At 34.6% G+C, this 18,664-nt stretch overlaps 1 protein-coding gene across 3 annotated transcripts in view; it reads right to left on the bottom strand.

Annotated features, from left to right (window-relative positions):
* Window positions 1-437: 437 nt before the first annotated feature.
* The window catches only part of LOC136027291 (neprilysin-like), a 79,408-nt gene continuing 61,181 nt past the window's right edge, over window positions 438-18,664 (bottom strand). For all 3 annotated transcript variants that reach the window (XM_065704389.1, XM_065704391.1, XM_065704390.1), the window contains exons 11-15: window positions 11,598-11,656; window positions 10,030-10,081; window positions 7,886-8,084; window positions 2,553-2,714; window positions 438-680 (exon numbers count right to left, since the gene is read on the bottom strand). In XM_065704389.1, coding sequence (XP_065560461.1) covers window positions 504-680; window positions 2,553-2,714; window positions 7,886-8,084; window positions 10,030-10,081; window positions 11,598-11,656 — 649 coding nt within the window. In that variant the 3' untranslated portion in view covers window positions 438-503. The remainder of the gene's footprint in view (window positions 681-2,552; window positions 2,715-7,885; window positions 8,085-10,029; window positions 10,082-11,597; window positions 11,657-18,664) is intronic.

The raw sequence follows: 18,664 nt of genomic DNA on the forward strand, positions 1-18,664 counted from the left end.
CGACACTCAAAGAGAAATTACAGACTGGGACACCGGGACACAAATGACGACCGGGACACAGGGAAACAACAACAACGGGGACGCCGGGGAGCACAGGGGGATATATAAATGACGACGGGGACACAGGGAATGTTCGATTAGCAATCACCATCAACAAAGCTCAAGGGCAATCATTAGAATAATGAGGTATAGATCTGAATACAGATTGTTTCACACCAACTAGGTGTTGGGGTGGCGCGAAGCGCCACCCCAACAGCTAGTAAATATATACATATATAAATATATATATATATATATATATATATATATATATATATATATATATATATATATATATATATATTGCTCTCGCCGAGGAATTGTTGTAAATCCACCATGCTATCTAAGGAATTTCGCATGTAAGGTTAATCAAAACTTTTTAAACCCAATATTTAAAATCACTGTAAAAATTTACTTTATTCCAATTAAAATTAAAGATAGAAATAAAGCATAATATAATATTATCACCACAAAAGGCATTTTTCATCAGGGTTCATAGGTGCTGCATTGGGGCACTGGAACGCTTCAGCAAATTCAATACTGTTTTGGAGTGGACCCCAAACACGATATTTGTTTGGACTGTGAGGATCCGTTTCAATAATCTGAATTAGACCTTCAGGAGTGTATGCACCACACCACAACTGCAAGAGAAAAGTAATCGCGGTCAAGCATTTGGATAGAAACAAGAATCATTTCCTAGTGAAATATAAGTGGTGTACCAAAGTGTCTCTTGAATTGTCCAGATATGCTGTGTTAGTTGATCATATTTATAGTACATTCAATTTAGATTAATTTTAGGGTCACCTCAAATAAATTGCAATAGTTTTGATTTTGTTATCATTCAAACTGGAAAAAAAAATTCTCTACGATCTATTAGAAATCGGTCAAAATCTAGGATCTATAAGAAATCGGTCAAAATCATTCGAGGCGAAATGGACATTTTTTGTCTTTTTTTCTAAAATAAAGTATTATAAAAATCAACTAACACTTTTTACAAGTAAGCGATAGGAAAATCGTGTTCATAGATCATGAATAATGACTCAGTTTTGTGTTTTGTCAGTATCTGAGTCATTTGCTCCCTCTCCACTCACACACACGCACGAGATAAAGCGTGCATTAACAAATGTTGGATATTACGCGAAGTCAGATCCACGCAAGGAAAATTTACACTTCCTATGTCGGAAAGGTAGGAAAAAGTCTTGTGGTACATCTTGTATATTTTGGGCCCCTCCCCCAACGCACACCCAATAAAGAAATGGGATTTGGACACATCTCAAATTTGTCGGGCATCTGCGATGTTCTTCAACACTCCTCATGAGAAATCATTCAAAAGATTTGATGATGTGCAAGAACAAGCTGGCCCGTTTTTCCGACATTCGAGTTTGAAAAAAACGTGTAAGCAGTAAGCTTACTGATAAGCCCGGTTTTACATAGGGAAGGTCGGGGTTGAACCGAATATGGGCTGAACCGGACACTAAATTCACTGACCTTAAAATAATACGTATCACACGAAAAAGAAATGGCTTCAAATTTAATATATTTTTATAAGTCAAATAAATAAATCACAGGGCGAATGTTTTGATTTTGTGAATTCAAAATATTTCCCACGCGAATAGATGAAATGCTGCTTATTTTTCCCTCGACCATTTCTCCACCAATACCAGGAAAAAAACAATCTTATCGTTCCTGAAAGAACGCACAAGATGAGAACGGTTGAGAGCTGGCTTTTAATAAAAAAATTTTCAGGAGAAATAAAATTACATGTCGTTCCACCAACTTATATTATTTAGAGAAATATTAGATATTTCTTTCAAAATGCCTGTTTTTAACAACTATTTAACGGTTGTGGGCACCCATTGTAGAGCACCCCTTTAAACTTACTACATTATAGACAGGTTTTGGAAAAAAGACCTTAGACCACACTTTATTGAAACAAAAAGAGAAGTCCGTTAAATTTTCAAGACTTGTCTATCGTATATATGAAAAGGCTATTCGACTTTGGGGATAGACAAAGTGTGGAATTAAACGACCCGAAGCTTTAGTTTTCGAGAAATTACGCTGCTAACTACTTTCCTTGGTCTTTAAGTCTTATATCAAAGAACTTACTCTTGAAATATGAAAGAACTGACTCAGAAACTTATTTACTAATATTTATTTGTTTTTTCTAAGTCAGCTTTGATAAATTTTTACATTTTTCACCTAAATCATCTTAATTTAAGCTTTTGATATTCCGACTACAAACAACCTGCCCAGTGTTTTCACTTCAGCCTCATTTTAGAATAGAATGCTTTATTTTGATCATTTTTCTTTCAAAATATTATAACGACTTCAATAATTTATTTCTGCTTTTAACCTGGAGTTTCTAAGTTTCAGACAAATACCAATTTGACATGTCATGGTTGTAGTCGATTGTTAACTGGCAGTGAAGTTTGTGAAGAAGCATATTATTAGGCATATATTGCTTGAAAGCAAAAAAAAAGAACTTTAAACAAGTTTGAGTAGACATGACCTACATTGGCATAAGATACAAAGAAAAGCTGTTCTGTTGTGAGATCAAGTCCTGGTAAAGTCGGCTCTGGTCCGTTGATTGATACAAATCTTTGATATGCTCTGTACGCCTCTCGAAGTCCACCATTGTCAGCAATATTTTCTCCCTGTGTTGTTACACCGTTTACCTAAAGGTAAAATTAAGTTGGTTTGAACTAATATTGCAAGTTTTCTAATTATGGTAAATTGAAAAGTTATTATCACTTGATACACTCTAGAAGCTTCTCGAAGTTAATCATTGTCAGCGAATTTATCATCGTGAGTCGTAATGTAGTTTAACCGAAGATAAAATCACCCATATATACAAGGAAAAACAAATTGGCCATGTTGTATTTTAAATATTTCTGCGAACTATCATAAAAACTATTTCAACGACAAAGAGTTTATAAGCTCTTATTTTATGAGTGTTTCCACTGAAGCACAAACTGAAGCTCTGGAATTTACCAGGCTTAGATTGCGTTAGCCCTTCTCCTGTTTATGGTGGTTTCTGTTTGTTTCAAACTTGACTTGATTACTCTCTGTAGTTTCTGTTAGTTGGGGTCTAACTTATCCATTGCTAGTGATTTTTGTTTAATTTAAGTTAATTATTGGGTTTTTAACTTAAACTGGGCAATATCTTTAGCTGTTTCTGAAATGCTCCATATGCAGCCTTTTGACAGCCTGGGTCTATTTTGTGACTTTAAATAATATTTAGAGGTTTGAATATTGATTTGGATGAGTGGTCTTTTGACAATTTACAACTACGGACTATGGACCGTTACAGGGGTGATCCTTCTCTGGAAAAATAAGAAATTTCCTATTTTACCAGTACTGGCAGTGCAGTTTTCATGCATTCTGACTTTCGATGCAAAATTCACATCAAGATCAGACTCCTTTTTGAGCCAGTTTAATTATTGTTTCAAAAATTATCCAAATTCTCAATGGCTAATAGCTTCTGACGAACGAATTTAACATCAAAGGATTCTGCATATGTAGAATCAGCATAAATAATACATTTTGTAAAATATATTATCTCGAGACTTCATTTTAGGTCCAATTTCTATTGAAAAGGATAATTCTGAACTTATATCTTGATAATACGACCAGTTGATCTGAGAATCTCTTGCATTCGAGGAAAGCTACTAATCCATATTCGACAGCAATGCTATAGCTTTGCCTATAATAAACTCCATACGACTCCAATGTTTTATTATTTATTCATTAATTTTTTTCCCAGAGGCAATTCATATGGAAGTGGTCGTCGTATAAACTTCAATGGAGGCTCAATCGATAGTAAATCAAGAGTTCTAGTACCCTTTTTAAGAGTAAAAAGTGATCGGAGGGCAACTAGCCCCCCATACCCCTTTTCCAAAAGATACATCCAATAAAATCTTGAGCTAGCCATTTTGTTAAAAATAGTTCAAAGATCATAAAAAAAACTCCAGCGTCGACACAATCGCCCGGGGCCCGGGGACAAAAGCTGTAAGTTCGTTCCTGGGGGCAAATATGGTTCTTACAGAAGGGATGCTCGTATAAACTTCAGAGAAGGCTCATATGATTGGAAATTGAAAGTTTTAGATCTCTTTTTCAGAGTCAAAAGAGATCCAAGGGCAACTAGCTCCTCCCCCTCACTGCCCTTTTTCCACAAATGCATCAGATAAAAATTATAAGATATCCGTTTTGCTAAAAATAGTTCAAAGATCATACAAAATACTCCGAGGTCGACACAATCGCCCAGGGTCCGGGGGCAAAAGCTTTAAGTCAGTTCCTGGGGGCAAATATGGTTCTTACAGAAGGGATGCTCGTACAAACTTCAGAGAAGGCTCATATGATTGGAAATTGAAAGTTTTAGTTCACTTTTTGAGAGTCAAAAGAGATCGGAGGGCAACTAGCCCCCCCTTCACCACCATTTTTCCCCAAAAGCATCGAATAAGAATTTTGAGATAGCCATTTTGTTAAAAAATAGTTGAAAGGTCATATAACAAAAACCCCGATGTCAACACAACCCCTCAGGGCCCGGGGCAGGCGCTGAAAGTTATATATATGGGGGTATATAAGGTTCTTACGGAAGGGATGATCGTATCAACTTCAGAAAAGACTCATTTGATTGGAAATTGGAAGTTCTAGTTCAATTTTTAAGAGTCAAAAGTGAACCGAGGGCAGCTAGCTCCCCCCCGCACACTTTTTTCTCCAAATGCATCAGATAAAGATTTTGAGATATCCATTTTGTTAAATATAGTTCAAAGGTCAGATAACAAAATTTCAGCAGTCGACACAATTCCCCAGGACTCGAGGGCAGGTGTTGTAAGTTATGCCACTGGGGCATATATCGTTCTTATGGACAGGTTGCTCGTATAGACTTCAGTGAGGGCTGATTTGTTTGGAAACTGAAAGTCCTAGTCCATTTTTTAAGAGTCAAAAGAGATAGGAGGGCAACTAGCTCCTCCCTCTCAAGTCCTTTTTTAACCAAATGCATCAGATAAAACTTTTGAGATAGCCGTTTTGTTATAAACAGTTAAAAGGCAAGATAACAAAAACTCTGTGTCGACGCAACCCGCCTGGGCCCGGGGGCAGTCGTTGTCATTTATGCTCTGGAGGCATATATGGTGTTCACGGAAGGGATGCTCGTATAAAATTCAGAGAGGGCTCATTTGATTGAAAGTTGGAAGTTCTAGCTCACTTTTAAGAGTTAAAAGAGATCCGAGGGAAACTAGCCCTCCCCCCACGCCCCTTTTCCCCCACAACCATCCGATAAAATCCTGGACTGATGATCTTTCAACAATTATTAGCATTATATCTCAAACATTTAGTTTGATTTTATTAGTACTTTTCAAGACTGTTCAACACATACAGTTTTGAGCGCCAATGATTCAGTAGGTTTTAGACTTTTACAGTGAAAGAAGGAGGAAAAATCCAAACTCTTGTTTGTAGAGATTTCATTTAATTGGGTTTTGGCAAAACCCAAGCTCCTGTTTGTAGAGATTTTTGTTCGTTTTAAGCTTGGTTTGCATACTCAATTCAAGTTTCACTCTGTAGTTAGAGTAGCTCTGTACTTACAGTTTGCTAATACAACCTGTTGATCTAAGAATCTCTTACATAAAGGGAAAGTTACTAATCTCTATTAAATCCCGCTTTAACTTCAATAATGCTTCGTGAATAACTAAAAAGTTAACCCACAAAATACTTATTGACAGAGGACCTTACTGAATTATATTGCAATCCTTTCTATGGTATTTCAGGGATTCTTAGAAATGAATTTTTTTTCATAGAGGTATTCCGTCCTTAAAATTTGGTATGGAGCACTACCCCAGGAAAACAAGAGAAAATTGAAAATTATGAAATAGTCCCATTAAAAGAAATTTTAGCAACTGTAAGTACAGAGTTATTCATGTCAATAGAAATTGAAAATAAAACGAAGTCTCGATTCGTAGCTTGATTAATTAAAAAGAACTTTCCGAAAAAGAAGTTTTATAAAGAAAATTAAAGGTCATATTAAACTTAACATCAGAAAAAATAGAAACCTGCAATAACTCAAACTGAAATTGTCCAGAAATTACTATTAAAGAATAAATGAAACCCAAAACGAACAGAAACTAAATAAAAAATCATAACAAAAAAAAAAAAAAACACACACAATAGTTACTAATATACATGAATAAATAAATCTTAAAACGAATAAGGCTTATGTTGAACATGCAAATTAAGCTTAAAACAAACAAAAATATTTTCTTATTGAATCATAAGTGAAACCCAAAACGAACAGAAATTAAATAAAAAATCATAGCAAACAAATAGACAATAGATAAAAATATAAATGGATAAATGAATCTTAAAACGAGTGAAACTTAAATTGAATAGGCAAACCAAGCTTGAGACGAACGAAAATCTACAAACATGAAGTTTCGTTTTGCCAACACCCAATTAAATAAAATCTCTACAAACAAGAGTTCGTGTTTTGCCTCCTTCTTTCACTGTAAAAGTCTAAAACCTACTGCGTCACTGGCGTTTAACTGAAAACTGTATGTCTTAAACAGTCTTGAAAAGTACAAATAAAATCAAACTGAATGTTTGATATGTAATGCTATTAATTGTTGAAAGATCATCAGTTCAAGATTTTATTTCGTTGTAATTTTGTTTTCATTTTCAATGCTGCAATAACCGGAAAAGAAAATATTTGTAATATAAATCGTTTTTAGTGAAGCACCGATAGTGTCGTAGGCCTCAGTCTTGAAAAGAAAACTATAAAAATTAAATTATATATTTGATATATAATTATATTAATAACTGAAAGCTCACCTGTTCAAAATTTAATTTCACTGTAATTTTTAGGTTTATTTCCAATGCTGTAATAAGCGCAAAAGAAAATATTTGTAATATAATTCGTTTTCAGTAAAGTGCCAATGACGCAGTAGGTTTCAGACTCTAACAGAGCACATAAAAAGCGTAACTCAGTTTCAAACATTTTTGAAAAGTACGTCAAAAATGGAGCCTGACAACAGTACTTGACGACTTTTTAACCGTGGAGAATTACTGACTTCAAGACTGAAAAGCTTAATACCTAGTACTGAGACAATTTTGAGTTTTTTTTTTGAATTTCGACTCGATAGCCTTTTGACCCTTTTTGTGCTAACATTTCACTTTTTAGCAGATTTAGCACCTATGCAACAGAGTTCCCTATGAATTTGATGGTGTAATTTTCATCGAGATAATTTTCGATATTAGGGGAGTTATGCTCCCACAATTCACACATTAGGCAAATTGTCCTTGGCACTCAATCCTTGGCGAGTAACTTCAGAACTTGATATATTTTACATAATTAAAATCTCTGTAAGAAATTTAATCGTTTAATCTTTGTGTTTTTATCAACCCCCTTTTTTATCGAGATTTTTATCAAGCGTCACTGTACAGTTTGATGTATATGGTTTGATGTGTAGCTTGATGGAGCATACCAAACTATCGTAATAAAATTTGTTTCTTAATAGAGTTGGAATAAAAGGAAAAAGAAATAAGATGACTGTCTAATAATACAGCATTAATAAGTAAGCTTGAATTCTACTTGTTTATTTCTGTGACGTGCATTCACAACTCACTCACTCACCCCAATCTTTCTTTATTCAATGGTCAGGTTCGATATTATTTTAAGTTTGTAAAAGGATCGGAAAACGTGACTGGCCCTTTTCTATAAGTCTTAAGCCAGGAAAAATAAGACAGATTATTTTTAGTCGCAATATCTTTTAGACATGAACTCTCTTTTCTCTGCGGTTACTTAATCATATTCTTAGGTCTTGCATTAAAGGAAGTAAAAAACCAAAATACATACATTCATTTGTACTTCTTCCGCAAAAAAATTGCCATATTGGTCGATGAAACATTGTTTTTTTTCGTTGAAATTATTCAATGTTGAGTTATCCCACCATTGTTGAATATTGCCAAATTTATCGTGTTGACTTCCCTGGTCGTCAAATCCGTGTGTAATTTCATGACCAACAACAACACCAATGGCGCCATAGTTCAAAGTACTAGATTATTATAAAAAATAATTATTATGAAAAAACCTACGAGAAAAACAAAAGAAAGGAACTTTTTAAAAAAGATAACCAAATCCTTTACCATCTTTTAGTCAAATATTGTATTTTTACAAAATTCTGAAGCAAAATACGTATTTGCAGCGACACTGAAATATACTCTCATTTGTTCTAATGAATTCCAATTTTTAATAATTACTTGCAATTTTGTTTTGATAACTTGTTACTGAAAAGGTGAGCTGCCATATCTTTATGACCAAAAGCTGTTTTTTCGAAAGATTAAAGCAGTAAAACCCATATAAGCAGTTGTAATGTCTCTCTTTTGCACTGATTGATAATCTACAGCCTTTTTACTAATAGAATATTCGTTTGTATAGGAACTATATATTTATTTTGTTAAAAGTTTGTATTTATTAATGAGAACATCGCCAACCCTAGGCTCTTCTTATAAGAAATTCGGTTGATTTATTTACTGTTTGAAAAACTAAACTTTCCTTTACAAGACAGAAGAAGTGTCTCACTCACTGTTTCGGAAAAGAGAACAACAAGTATAAACAGAGTATGAAGTGGATTGTTACCTTTGGAAAGCTTCTGTCAAATATAATCAAACATAATTTATCAATCAATCATGCATTTGAACTTGGGGACAGGTCGATAGATATTAAAGTGTTCATGCTCTATTTCAGCATTTTTCTGGCGAAAAAAAAAAATAGTACATCACCTTAATAGTACAATAGTACACTGTCAAATAGCAACCTTAGCATTTCTGACTCTCTCCTTATGCGATCAGGAGCTCAGTGAGAGAAAAAAGCAATGAGGATCATAACTACCACTCCTTTGTTTTTCAGTTTTTTTACTTGGGATCTCGGAAAACACCTCTATACCCATACACAATGAGATTCTAAAAATGGCGAGACATAGCTATCACAAAGCTTGGAGTGAGTTGGAGCAAAGCACGTTCACAAGAGAAAATTATCTAGTGTCAAGAGCCGGATCGAGCCAAAAAATCAAGCTTAGTCTATCTGAAGTTGTCCTTCTTCTTGTTTGGATTGCTATGGGGACGCTATCACATAGTGGCGTAGTTTAAAATGAGACTTAAATCCAGGTCATATATTACCGAGAATATATCAATCCCACTGCACCACCAAAGGGCTCAATTTGAACTCATCCTCTTCTTCTTGATATAAATATCATATGCTCATAAAAGTAAATACAATTATTACACATATTAGGTTTAATGTAAAAAGAGGTGACATTGCAATACATAATAGTCCAACAATCTCCAATATTTATGGTGATTCATATTTTTTTAATTTTTATAGTTGCTCTTTACTTTCTTTTTAAAACAGTTGGTTTCCTGTTGTCTCATAGTTTAAAAGACCACGATTCTCTTGCCTTTTGAAAATAACAGAGTAAATTTGATTAGCCTTTAGATAATGTACACCTCTAGTATGCATAGACTGTACATTATTTAGAGATCAGCTGATGCTGCAAGAAAACGATTGTCGAAACGCAACCTAAATAACAACTTAAGATTAATTGTTTTTGTTTAGTGTAGTTGAAAGATTAGTTGAAATTGCAAGAAACAGACAATTATGATTCCAACACGGTTATTTTTTACCTGATAAAATCCAAGATGATTTGACTATAATTTGATCAAAATATATGGAAATGCTGGCAACTGCGTGTCTATTCGATTCAGCTTATATCCCTGAAATCTCAAACAGATTAACATGAGCTGGACTTTGAACTTGAAAGAAGAAACCACAAATCAGGCATCCCCACGTTAAGACCCTAGTTTAGGACCTAGCATTAATGCCCAGAATCGACAAAGAAAATCAGAATTTAGAATCATAATAATAAATTTTAAGATATAATTATCAGGGGAAAAACTCCGTTGTCAGCAAATATAAAAGCGCTCAAATATTAGAATACGCACCGGAGTCTACCTGTACCAAAGAATGGTGGTTGGAGAATTCCAGCAGGAAATGCTGAAAAAGAAAATACAAAAATGAAATACAATAGCCAAGAAATATTCTGAAGTAAAATCAGTAAAGGATATGAACATCTGAGTTAACAACAAACATACAGAAAAAATACCAAGGGGTAATTCTGTTAAGACTTTATCTAGTAGAAAAAGTGAAAAACACAAGAGATAGTTTTACAAGTTAAACACAAGTTATATATATATATAAAATTAAAAAATACATATAGGCTACATAAAATAAAATTTCCAGACAAATTAAGAGTTGTATAAGAGACTTGGGCTTTACGACTGAAAAGATCAATTAGATCGAAATTAAAAAGATATGACCGAGAGAACGGCTTGCATTTTTATTCAAGTGCAAGAGACACTTTTACATGATCAGTGTTATTCTACACAAACAGTCAAGCTTTTTCTATTAAATGTCAAATTGGTGCATTAAAAAAAAAATGTTTCAAAACTTATATTATTTATAGTTATGGCCAATAGAAAGGTTATTAAATTTAGATTTTACTTCTCCTATCTCCTGACAAGCTTTCGTCTCGTAAAACGTAACATTTTCCTAAATAACAATGGTCGCACGGCAAAAAAAAAAAATTTTTCAGTTTATATTACGATATTAAACCATATACATAGAAAAAAAACTTGGTAAAACGCAAAACTTTTATATTCTTTACCCAAAATTTTACTTTTTTTAAGCGGATGCCTATGATAAATTTTTACAAATATAGTTGAGAGAATATACTATTCCAAAGATTTAAACGAAGGTCTAATCCCAAAACTAATTCTGAACTAACTAGGTGCATCTCAGAAAATACGGAACGTCTCAGGTCTCAATACCAAAATATAAAAATAGTGAATTTTGAGTAAATTTCGTATTTAATTAACAGATAAATGAACAGAAAAGCTGCTAGTAATATATTGAATACTATATTGATTTTCGAAACAGCAACACACAAAAAAAAACAGCTTAACATCAGCTACATCAGCAAACATAAGACAAACAGCACAGAAACAACAACATAAAACGAACAGCTTAACATAATTTACCTCAGAAAACACAAGACAAACAGCAGAGAAAGAACAACCCAAAATAAACAGCTTAACATAAGCTAAATCAGAAAACACAAGGTAAACAGCACACAAAGAACAACATAAAACAAACACACAGATAAACATCAGCTAAATCAGAAAACACAAGACAAACAGCACAGAAAGAATAACACAAGGCAAACAGCTTGATATAAGCTAAATCAGCTTATTTACTGCTTTTCTTCCTCTTCCTACTCAAACATTTCATTTAAAAAATTATAGGAGCCTGAACTCAGAAGTCACTTATTATTACTTTCTGATACTAACTTTTGTACGCTAAACTGGCCTCTAGCAACAGCGGAAAAATTGAAGAAACATTCTTTAATTTTTACCACACTTCTGTGAAATTTACTTTGTGTGAATTAACAACTTTTTAATTACCAATACTACTCTGTGCACATAATTTAGCTGATTATACCATAAAAACTTACAAATTGAGTTATATTCTGGTGAATAGAAAGCATTCACAATGGATGGGGGCGTAATCCACCTGAAATGAAAGAAAAAAAATTTAAAACTCTCATTAAACAGAAGTGTCCCACCCTCCATTATTTATTATTATTCCCTTATAATATTCATATACTAGTATTTTTTTCGAATATTTCTTGATTTTACTATCAACTTTTTTTGACTTTACTATTAATTTTACTGATTATGAATTTAATGTCGTAGGGGATAGCGGAGAAGGGCTAGAAGTTTAAAACCCCAAAACTGATGTAAAAACAGGTTGAAACTCTACGAATACACAGAAAGGATTCTTCAACGATCTTTTACTGATGGGCATCTGGAAAGTAAGGGAGAGTTCATGAAAAGAATTTTCCTTATTTTGGAACTTCTAAAAAACAAACAGTTTCGGTAAACGATTTTTTATTAAGGTTGCACCACTGCTGTCTTAAACCATCATTAGACATGTTTTTTTTTGGTAATTTTTCAACAGTCCTGTGGGAGATCTATGCTAACATTCGTAATTTTTTTTTTTATTACAAAAGGCACTAGATGTGGCAATTTCCTTTGAAACTAGCCATTAAGCAGCTCTCTATGATGTTCCAGTACCCCTATATCTGAGTGGAACAGACAGAGAAAAAAGAAGATGCCGTTTCTGAAGATTTCGAAGTTCAAGCAACTTGTCTTGTTTTTCAAGCCAATAGATTTTCCTCGTTATACAAGCCAAGGGACAGTGAGTTTCCTATATAGAGCTTTCGGATAAGGTGGCTCTAATAGTGCACTTCTTGTTTTGATCTGGCATTATTTTTGGGAGTTATGGGCTATTGTATTTCCTGGCATTGGACGTGATCGCCTCTTACTAGGTTGCTAGCTATTGCTGCAACCCGGATGTCGGACAAAAATACAGTTTTTCGTAAATTTTTTTTTCTATTTTGAAAACTTTTTTTTTATTACAAAAGGCACTGGATGTACCAATTTCCTTTGAAATGATCCAATAAACAGCTCTCAATGATTTTCCAGTGCCCCCTAGCTACAACGAAAAAACGAGAAAAATAAAAGGTGCCGTTGATGTATAATATCGCGCTTGGAGCCACTTTTTTGGTTTATCAAGCCGACGAATTTTCCTCATTATTCAAGCCAAGGGGGAGTTAGTTTGCTGCATAGGGATAATCGACAACGCTGTTCTAATAATGTACTCCTTTTTTGATCTGACTCTGGTTTTAGGAGTTACGGGTTATTGTATTTCTTAGTATAAGACGTGATTGTCTCTTACTAGGTTGCTAGCTACCACTGCAACTCGGACTTATTGTCGACTTTATTCACCAATAAAAAGCAAAACGTTGTATGAGAAGATTTTTGGTGAATTTTAACTCCGAGAATGAAACGATTCGAAAGTATAAAAACCAAAGTTATGAAGTCCTGCATCTAAGAAATGATCATGGAGCTAGTTTTGCGTTCGACATTTTTGCCTTACTTTTTTACTTATTTTAAACATAGAATAATATTTTACCTTTTTTTTATGTAGAATTTCGTTTGAAAAATTTAATGAAATTTCAAATTTTGTAGATAGCTACTAATTAATTTAGTAGTTCAATGTTCATGCTATGCATACATAATAAAGTTGTTGCTCAAAATCGTCAGCAATAATTGGAGTTGTGGAGACGTTTCTAAATAATCATCTTATGAAAGCTTTTTTTGTAAAAAGTTCGAATTTGTACTTAATTACGTGGATCCTCTGCCATAAAAACAAGAATATGTAAATAAGTTTGTAATTCACCCAGGATGAAAAATACATGGACTAAGAGGAACTCGAGTAGCTGCAATGCATTTCCTAGGGGGTACCTTATTTTACCAATTTTATCTATCGAGCATTTATTTTATGGTGATTTTGCAACACGTTCCAAAAAAGTTCCCAGATCATAGGGGCAAGACGGACGCGTCCATCAGTTCCCAAGACACCCGTCTGTTCAGTTCCCATTTTCTTGGTGCTAGCCAACACCTGTTGATTAAGAGTTCGTTTCAATACACGTCTTTCTAACCTGAAGGGAATGATTAAATCCTTTCCTGGTGCTGTTGTTTCTCAAGTCATTTTATCTTAAACCTAAGAATGACTAGAAGAGCGTGCCCCGAATTTCGAAGCAGGGTGACTTTAAACTATTTGATATGTTGTGACTGTGGATGGTACTTCCACAAACAGTGCATAAATATCTGCTCTCATAGACCTTAGGTCAAGTCTGAGAGAAACCCCTCCAAAGTCTTCGATGTTAATGAGGATGAAAATCAGGAAATAATCATTAATAAATCTCATCCTGAAAGATATTCAAATGTTTCTTGTAACAAAGAGGTGACGAAACAAACTTGTATTTTCAAAAAGTTCAGTTACCTTGGTGATAACATGATTAAGAGTTCCTCTGACCTAGATAACATAAAATCGAATGACAATGAATGTGAACTAAATGTGAAGACTACTAAAGTAAGCAGTCATGAATTAATTACAGATAAAGGTAAATGCAAATATGCCTTGAATGCTATTTGCAAAAAAGGAAAAATGTAAATATCTGCATGTTTGCAAAAGTTTGAATATTGAGGGTGAATGTAAGGTTCCTGACTGTCAAATATTACACCAAAAATTTTGAAGCAAGTTAGGAAGTGGTCATTGCTTTGGTTGTGACCGGATCATTTGAATCATGGTTATGGCGCATTCAAAAGACTTTTTAATAATATCCGAAAGAATTCTCGTCAACTGTCAAACTCTCTCCCGAGTATTACCACTATGAACATTCATCAGCCAAAAAACGAAGTTCACCAAACAAGCCCACTGTCCCCACCAGCCCTAAAAAGCAACATTGAATCTGAATTTTCAACGGCACCAAGCAAACCCATTCAGAACACCTCCATCTTACGTTCCAGCTTCCTCCCTTTTCAATTGCCGAATCAGTCCATCTCCTAAGTCTCATTAGTTGCATCAAATGAACACGAGAATCTTTAACACGTATCCAATAGCAAATCAAGAAACCCTGGTATGATACATCACTCCCCCCCCCTACTCATTTCTTAGAAGCCTTCTTACGAATTCAAGGTCACTGGTAAATACAATGGATGAACTAAGAACTATTCTTGACAAAAAACAGATTGATATTACTTGCCATAGCGAAACGTGGTCTGCCAGTGAAGAATTTGCTCGGTTCCTAATTATGACTTCCATTTTAAGCCCAGATTGGAAAAAGATAGCATCCCTCTATCTAATGGTGGAGGAGTCGCTTTTTTTGTCGGTCTACCCTTCTAAATCGGATTCTTTCATTTTCTGTAATAGACAACAACTCTAAAACCAAAGTTGTATGGCTCTGGACCAGACCCAAAAACCTTCCAAAAGAAGTATCTTGCATAATGTTTGTATTATTTATTACCCTCCTCGTAGTGGATTTAAGAAGGAGCTGATGGGATATCTGCAACTTTATACTGACAGAATTCGCTGCAAGTACCCTTATGGTGCACTTACATTATGTGGTGATTTTAATGAGCTAGACCAAAAGTGGCTTAGCTCTGCTCTTGGCCTTGATCAGGTAGTCAAGTCACCTACACGCGGTGATAAAAGCTCCAACTCTAAGGCCAATATCCTATGTCTTACCAATGCTGATGAAAAGACAGCTAAGTTTTCAGCAGAACTTTTTTATTTATACTGTGACACCTTCCCAGTGATAAAAGTTAATCACAAATCCAATTGTAAGCCATGGATAAATGAAAAAATTGTTCCTAATAAATAAACATGATAAACTCTATTAGGAAGTATTTTTCCAAGAATCTTGGAAACATCGAAACATTGTTGTTAGTGAAATCCGTAAAGCAAGAAAGGAGCATGGTGCTCACGTGCTCAATAAGTTACTGCATTCTAACCCTAAGAAATTCCACAAAAGTGTCCAAGATCTCATGGGAAAGGTCTCTTCAAGGTTTCTAACTGGATAGTAATGGTGACCCAGTCAGTGCGGATATCATAAATGATTATTTTGCTTCAATTTGGAAAATTCACCCGCCACTCCAAAATATGCCGGCAAACAGTGCAGTAAGTGATTAAAATACATCAAACCCAGCTTAAACTCGAAAATCTTGACACAAATAAGTCAGTATACCCAGGTGATATACTCTTTTTGACGATATTTAACTCTGATGACGATAACTCTGATAACGATATTTGACGATAACTCTTTGACTATATTGTAGATAAAATCAACCCAAATCAGTTTGGCTTTAGGCCGAACCATAGCACCACACATTGCTTAATTTATATTCTTGACACTGCTTTCAAACATCTTGAGTTAAATAGTTCCTATGTTGAGGCTGCTTTTGCTAATATTAGCAAAGCCTTTGACAACTTGGATCATCAGACAGATAATGCAAGGGCTTTAGGTGCCAGAGATTTTGTTTTACGTATGGTAGCTAGTTTTTTATCTGGTCGTGAGCAATGTGTAATCCTCCCTGATGGAGATTCATCAGGTTTTACCTCGATTTCCTGTGGAGCACCTCAAGGGACTAAATTAGGAGCTTTACCATTTTTGATTGTTTTAAATAGTGTTTTACCAAGTTTTGACAACGCTTTTAAATTTGCAGGTGATTTGACATTGCTTAACCTTTGCCAAACCTCTAATACTTCGGACGTTAAGCTTGACTCACTCATTAACAGCTTAAAGAATGATCTTGACAATATTAAACTCAATCTAAGCATGCCCGAAGGCAGTTTAATGCTACTCTCCCTTTTAAAAAATATATTCCCCTATCAGTGATTACTTTTGCATACCAAGTTTAAATACGGTTAAACTGCTTGGTGTGCAGTTGGACAATGACCTTAAGCGGAAGTACCACACTTCTCACTGATTTAAATCTGATAGTTTTCTCCTTGAATCTTTCTCCCTACTCAAACGGTTCCCCATGTCAATCCAGAACCTTAAAATAATTTATTTTTATAATATATGACCCTGTCTTGAATATGCTTGACCTGTCTGACACCGTGGGTTGACAAAACACCAATGTTCTAAAATTGAAAGCATTCAAAAAAGAGCTATAAAAATTATACTGGGGACGTCCTATACTACGTACGATGAAGGCTTGGCTACACTTGAACTTACTACATTGGAGTCACGACATCAAATCCTTACCATAGAACTTTGGTCACAAGTGCCTTATTTCTGACTATCATCGACGTCTTCTTCCCCCTTCGAAGAAAATCCCCCAATCCTTCCTAATACAAGACTTAATGCTCGTAGAGGTCCAAACACCCAACTTGACTTGTGTCCCCAAATGTTGACACAAAACTCATTGTGTACAAAAAACTCTTTTGTTCCCTATTGCTTCAGATTTGTATTTTTCTCGAAGAAAGGATTGCCTTCAACTCTCTAGCTTTGCTCCAAAACTTGCCACTAGATGGCCGTTGTGTCTAGCTCTACAAATAATATAAAGGTGAGGCTCAAGTCGAGCAATGACAAAAGGTCCGTCTTTCCCCCGGGTCCATCTTACCCGACTCTCCCTGTGGTAACTTGCTCAAAATTAAAGCGTCAGCCTATGACACACATACAAATGAAAAAAAGTATACAAAAAATGGTCACCGAGGTCAATAAAAATGCATTAAGTGCAGCACCAAACTCAAAAGTCACCTACTCATGGAAGATGAAAGGGAAGATAAAAGATAATAATGTAAAGTATTTTTAAAAGTTTGAATTAATTGAATAAAACTTTTTTACTTTCACAACTTTGCCTCTTTCGGCCCTCCCTCCATAAAAACATTCTACAGATATCACTCAATCTGGAAAAATTATTAGCGGTTATCTGTAAACCATTTATTTTGGCATTAATTAGATCCAATTAAATTCAAAACTATGAAGGTTGGCTACACCCCCAACTCCCGCGCCCTTTCCAAAAATGAAGAAAAATAAAGTTTGAGTTGGTACCTCAGGCTGTAATGAGCATGCCCAACCTAAGAGCTATCGGGATGGATAACAGGGAAAGGTTTGATAGAAAAACTATCAAAATTACCTTTTTGTAGTCATTACACAATCAAAAGTGTACATATGTATGCAATATTTTGTAATTTGATGAATTAGATGGAAGCATAATATTTATAGTCGATCTTATAAACATATTTCTGCTATTGTTTCTGTACTTATACTAAGTGAAATATAGTAATTTTTTGTGTCTTATCTTAAAACAGAGATCTAAATCAACGGTCTGTGGCCAACAATTCTTCAAAACTGTAAATTTAACATAACCTATATATGAGCATGATTTATTATACCCAAGGGATTTCTCTTGAAAGAAAAATTAGACCCCTAGAAGCTCGAATATTACAAAACTGCCTTGTTCCACCCACAAGTTAGTTGATTGTCTCCACTATAAACAGTTCACGGTAATGAACTGTAAGTAACGAGCAAAGTGGCTCCATAGTAACCAAAATTCTAAAAAACAGAATTTTTACATTAATATATACATCAAAAGAACCGGCTTATTATACTAATTTCAAATTCAAATACATTAGATTCGTCAAGTTTAGTGTTATCCATCAAAAGCTACAAGCCTCAGAATATTTGCCTGATTTTTAGAAAAGGAAGAAACACCCCTTAAAAGTCAATAAATCTTAGTGAAAATCACACCATCAGATTCAGCGTGTCAGAGAACTCTAATATCAGGAGATGGCTCATTTGATTGGAAATCAAAGTTCTAGTGCCCTTTTTAAGTGTCCAAAAACATTGAACGGAAGCTAGCTCTCCTCCATTGCCTTTTTTCCCCAAAGTCATCCTATAAGAATTTGGAGATAGCCATTTTGTTCAATATAGTCGAAAGAACTAACAACAATGTCTTTGAGGATGAATTAGCACTCACACACCCGTGAGAAGGGCTACAAGCTATGAGCTTTGCCCATTATTTACATATATTATTGGTTTTTGGGAAGTATACAGATATTTTTCGAGGCGAGGGATTTTCTATAGTGCAGGGTACTTTCTACAGGGAGGATTTTCCGTTAGCAGGGAAGTTTCTACGGTTGAACTTTCCAGAGAAAATTTTACAC

The sequence above is a fragment of the Artemia franciscana genome, chromosome 5 (genome assembly GCF_032884065.1).
Source record: "Artemia franciscana chromosome 5, ASM3288406v1, whole genome shotgun sequence".
NCBI classification, from domain to species: Eukaryota; Metazoa; Arthropoda; class Branchiopoda; order Anostraca; family Artemiidae; genus Artemia; species Artemia franciscana.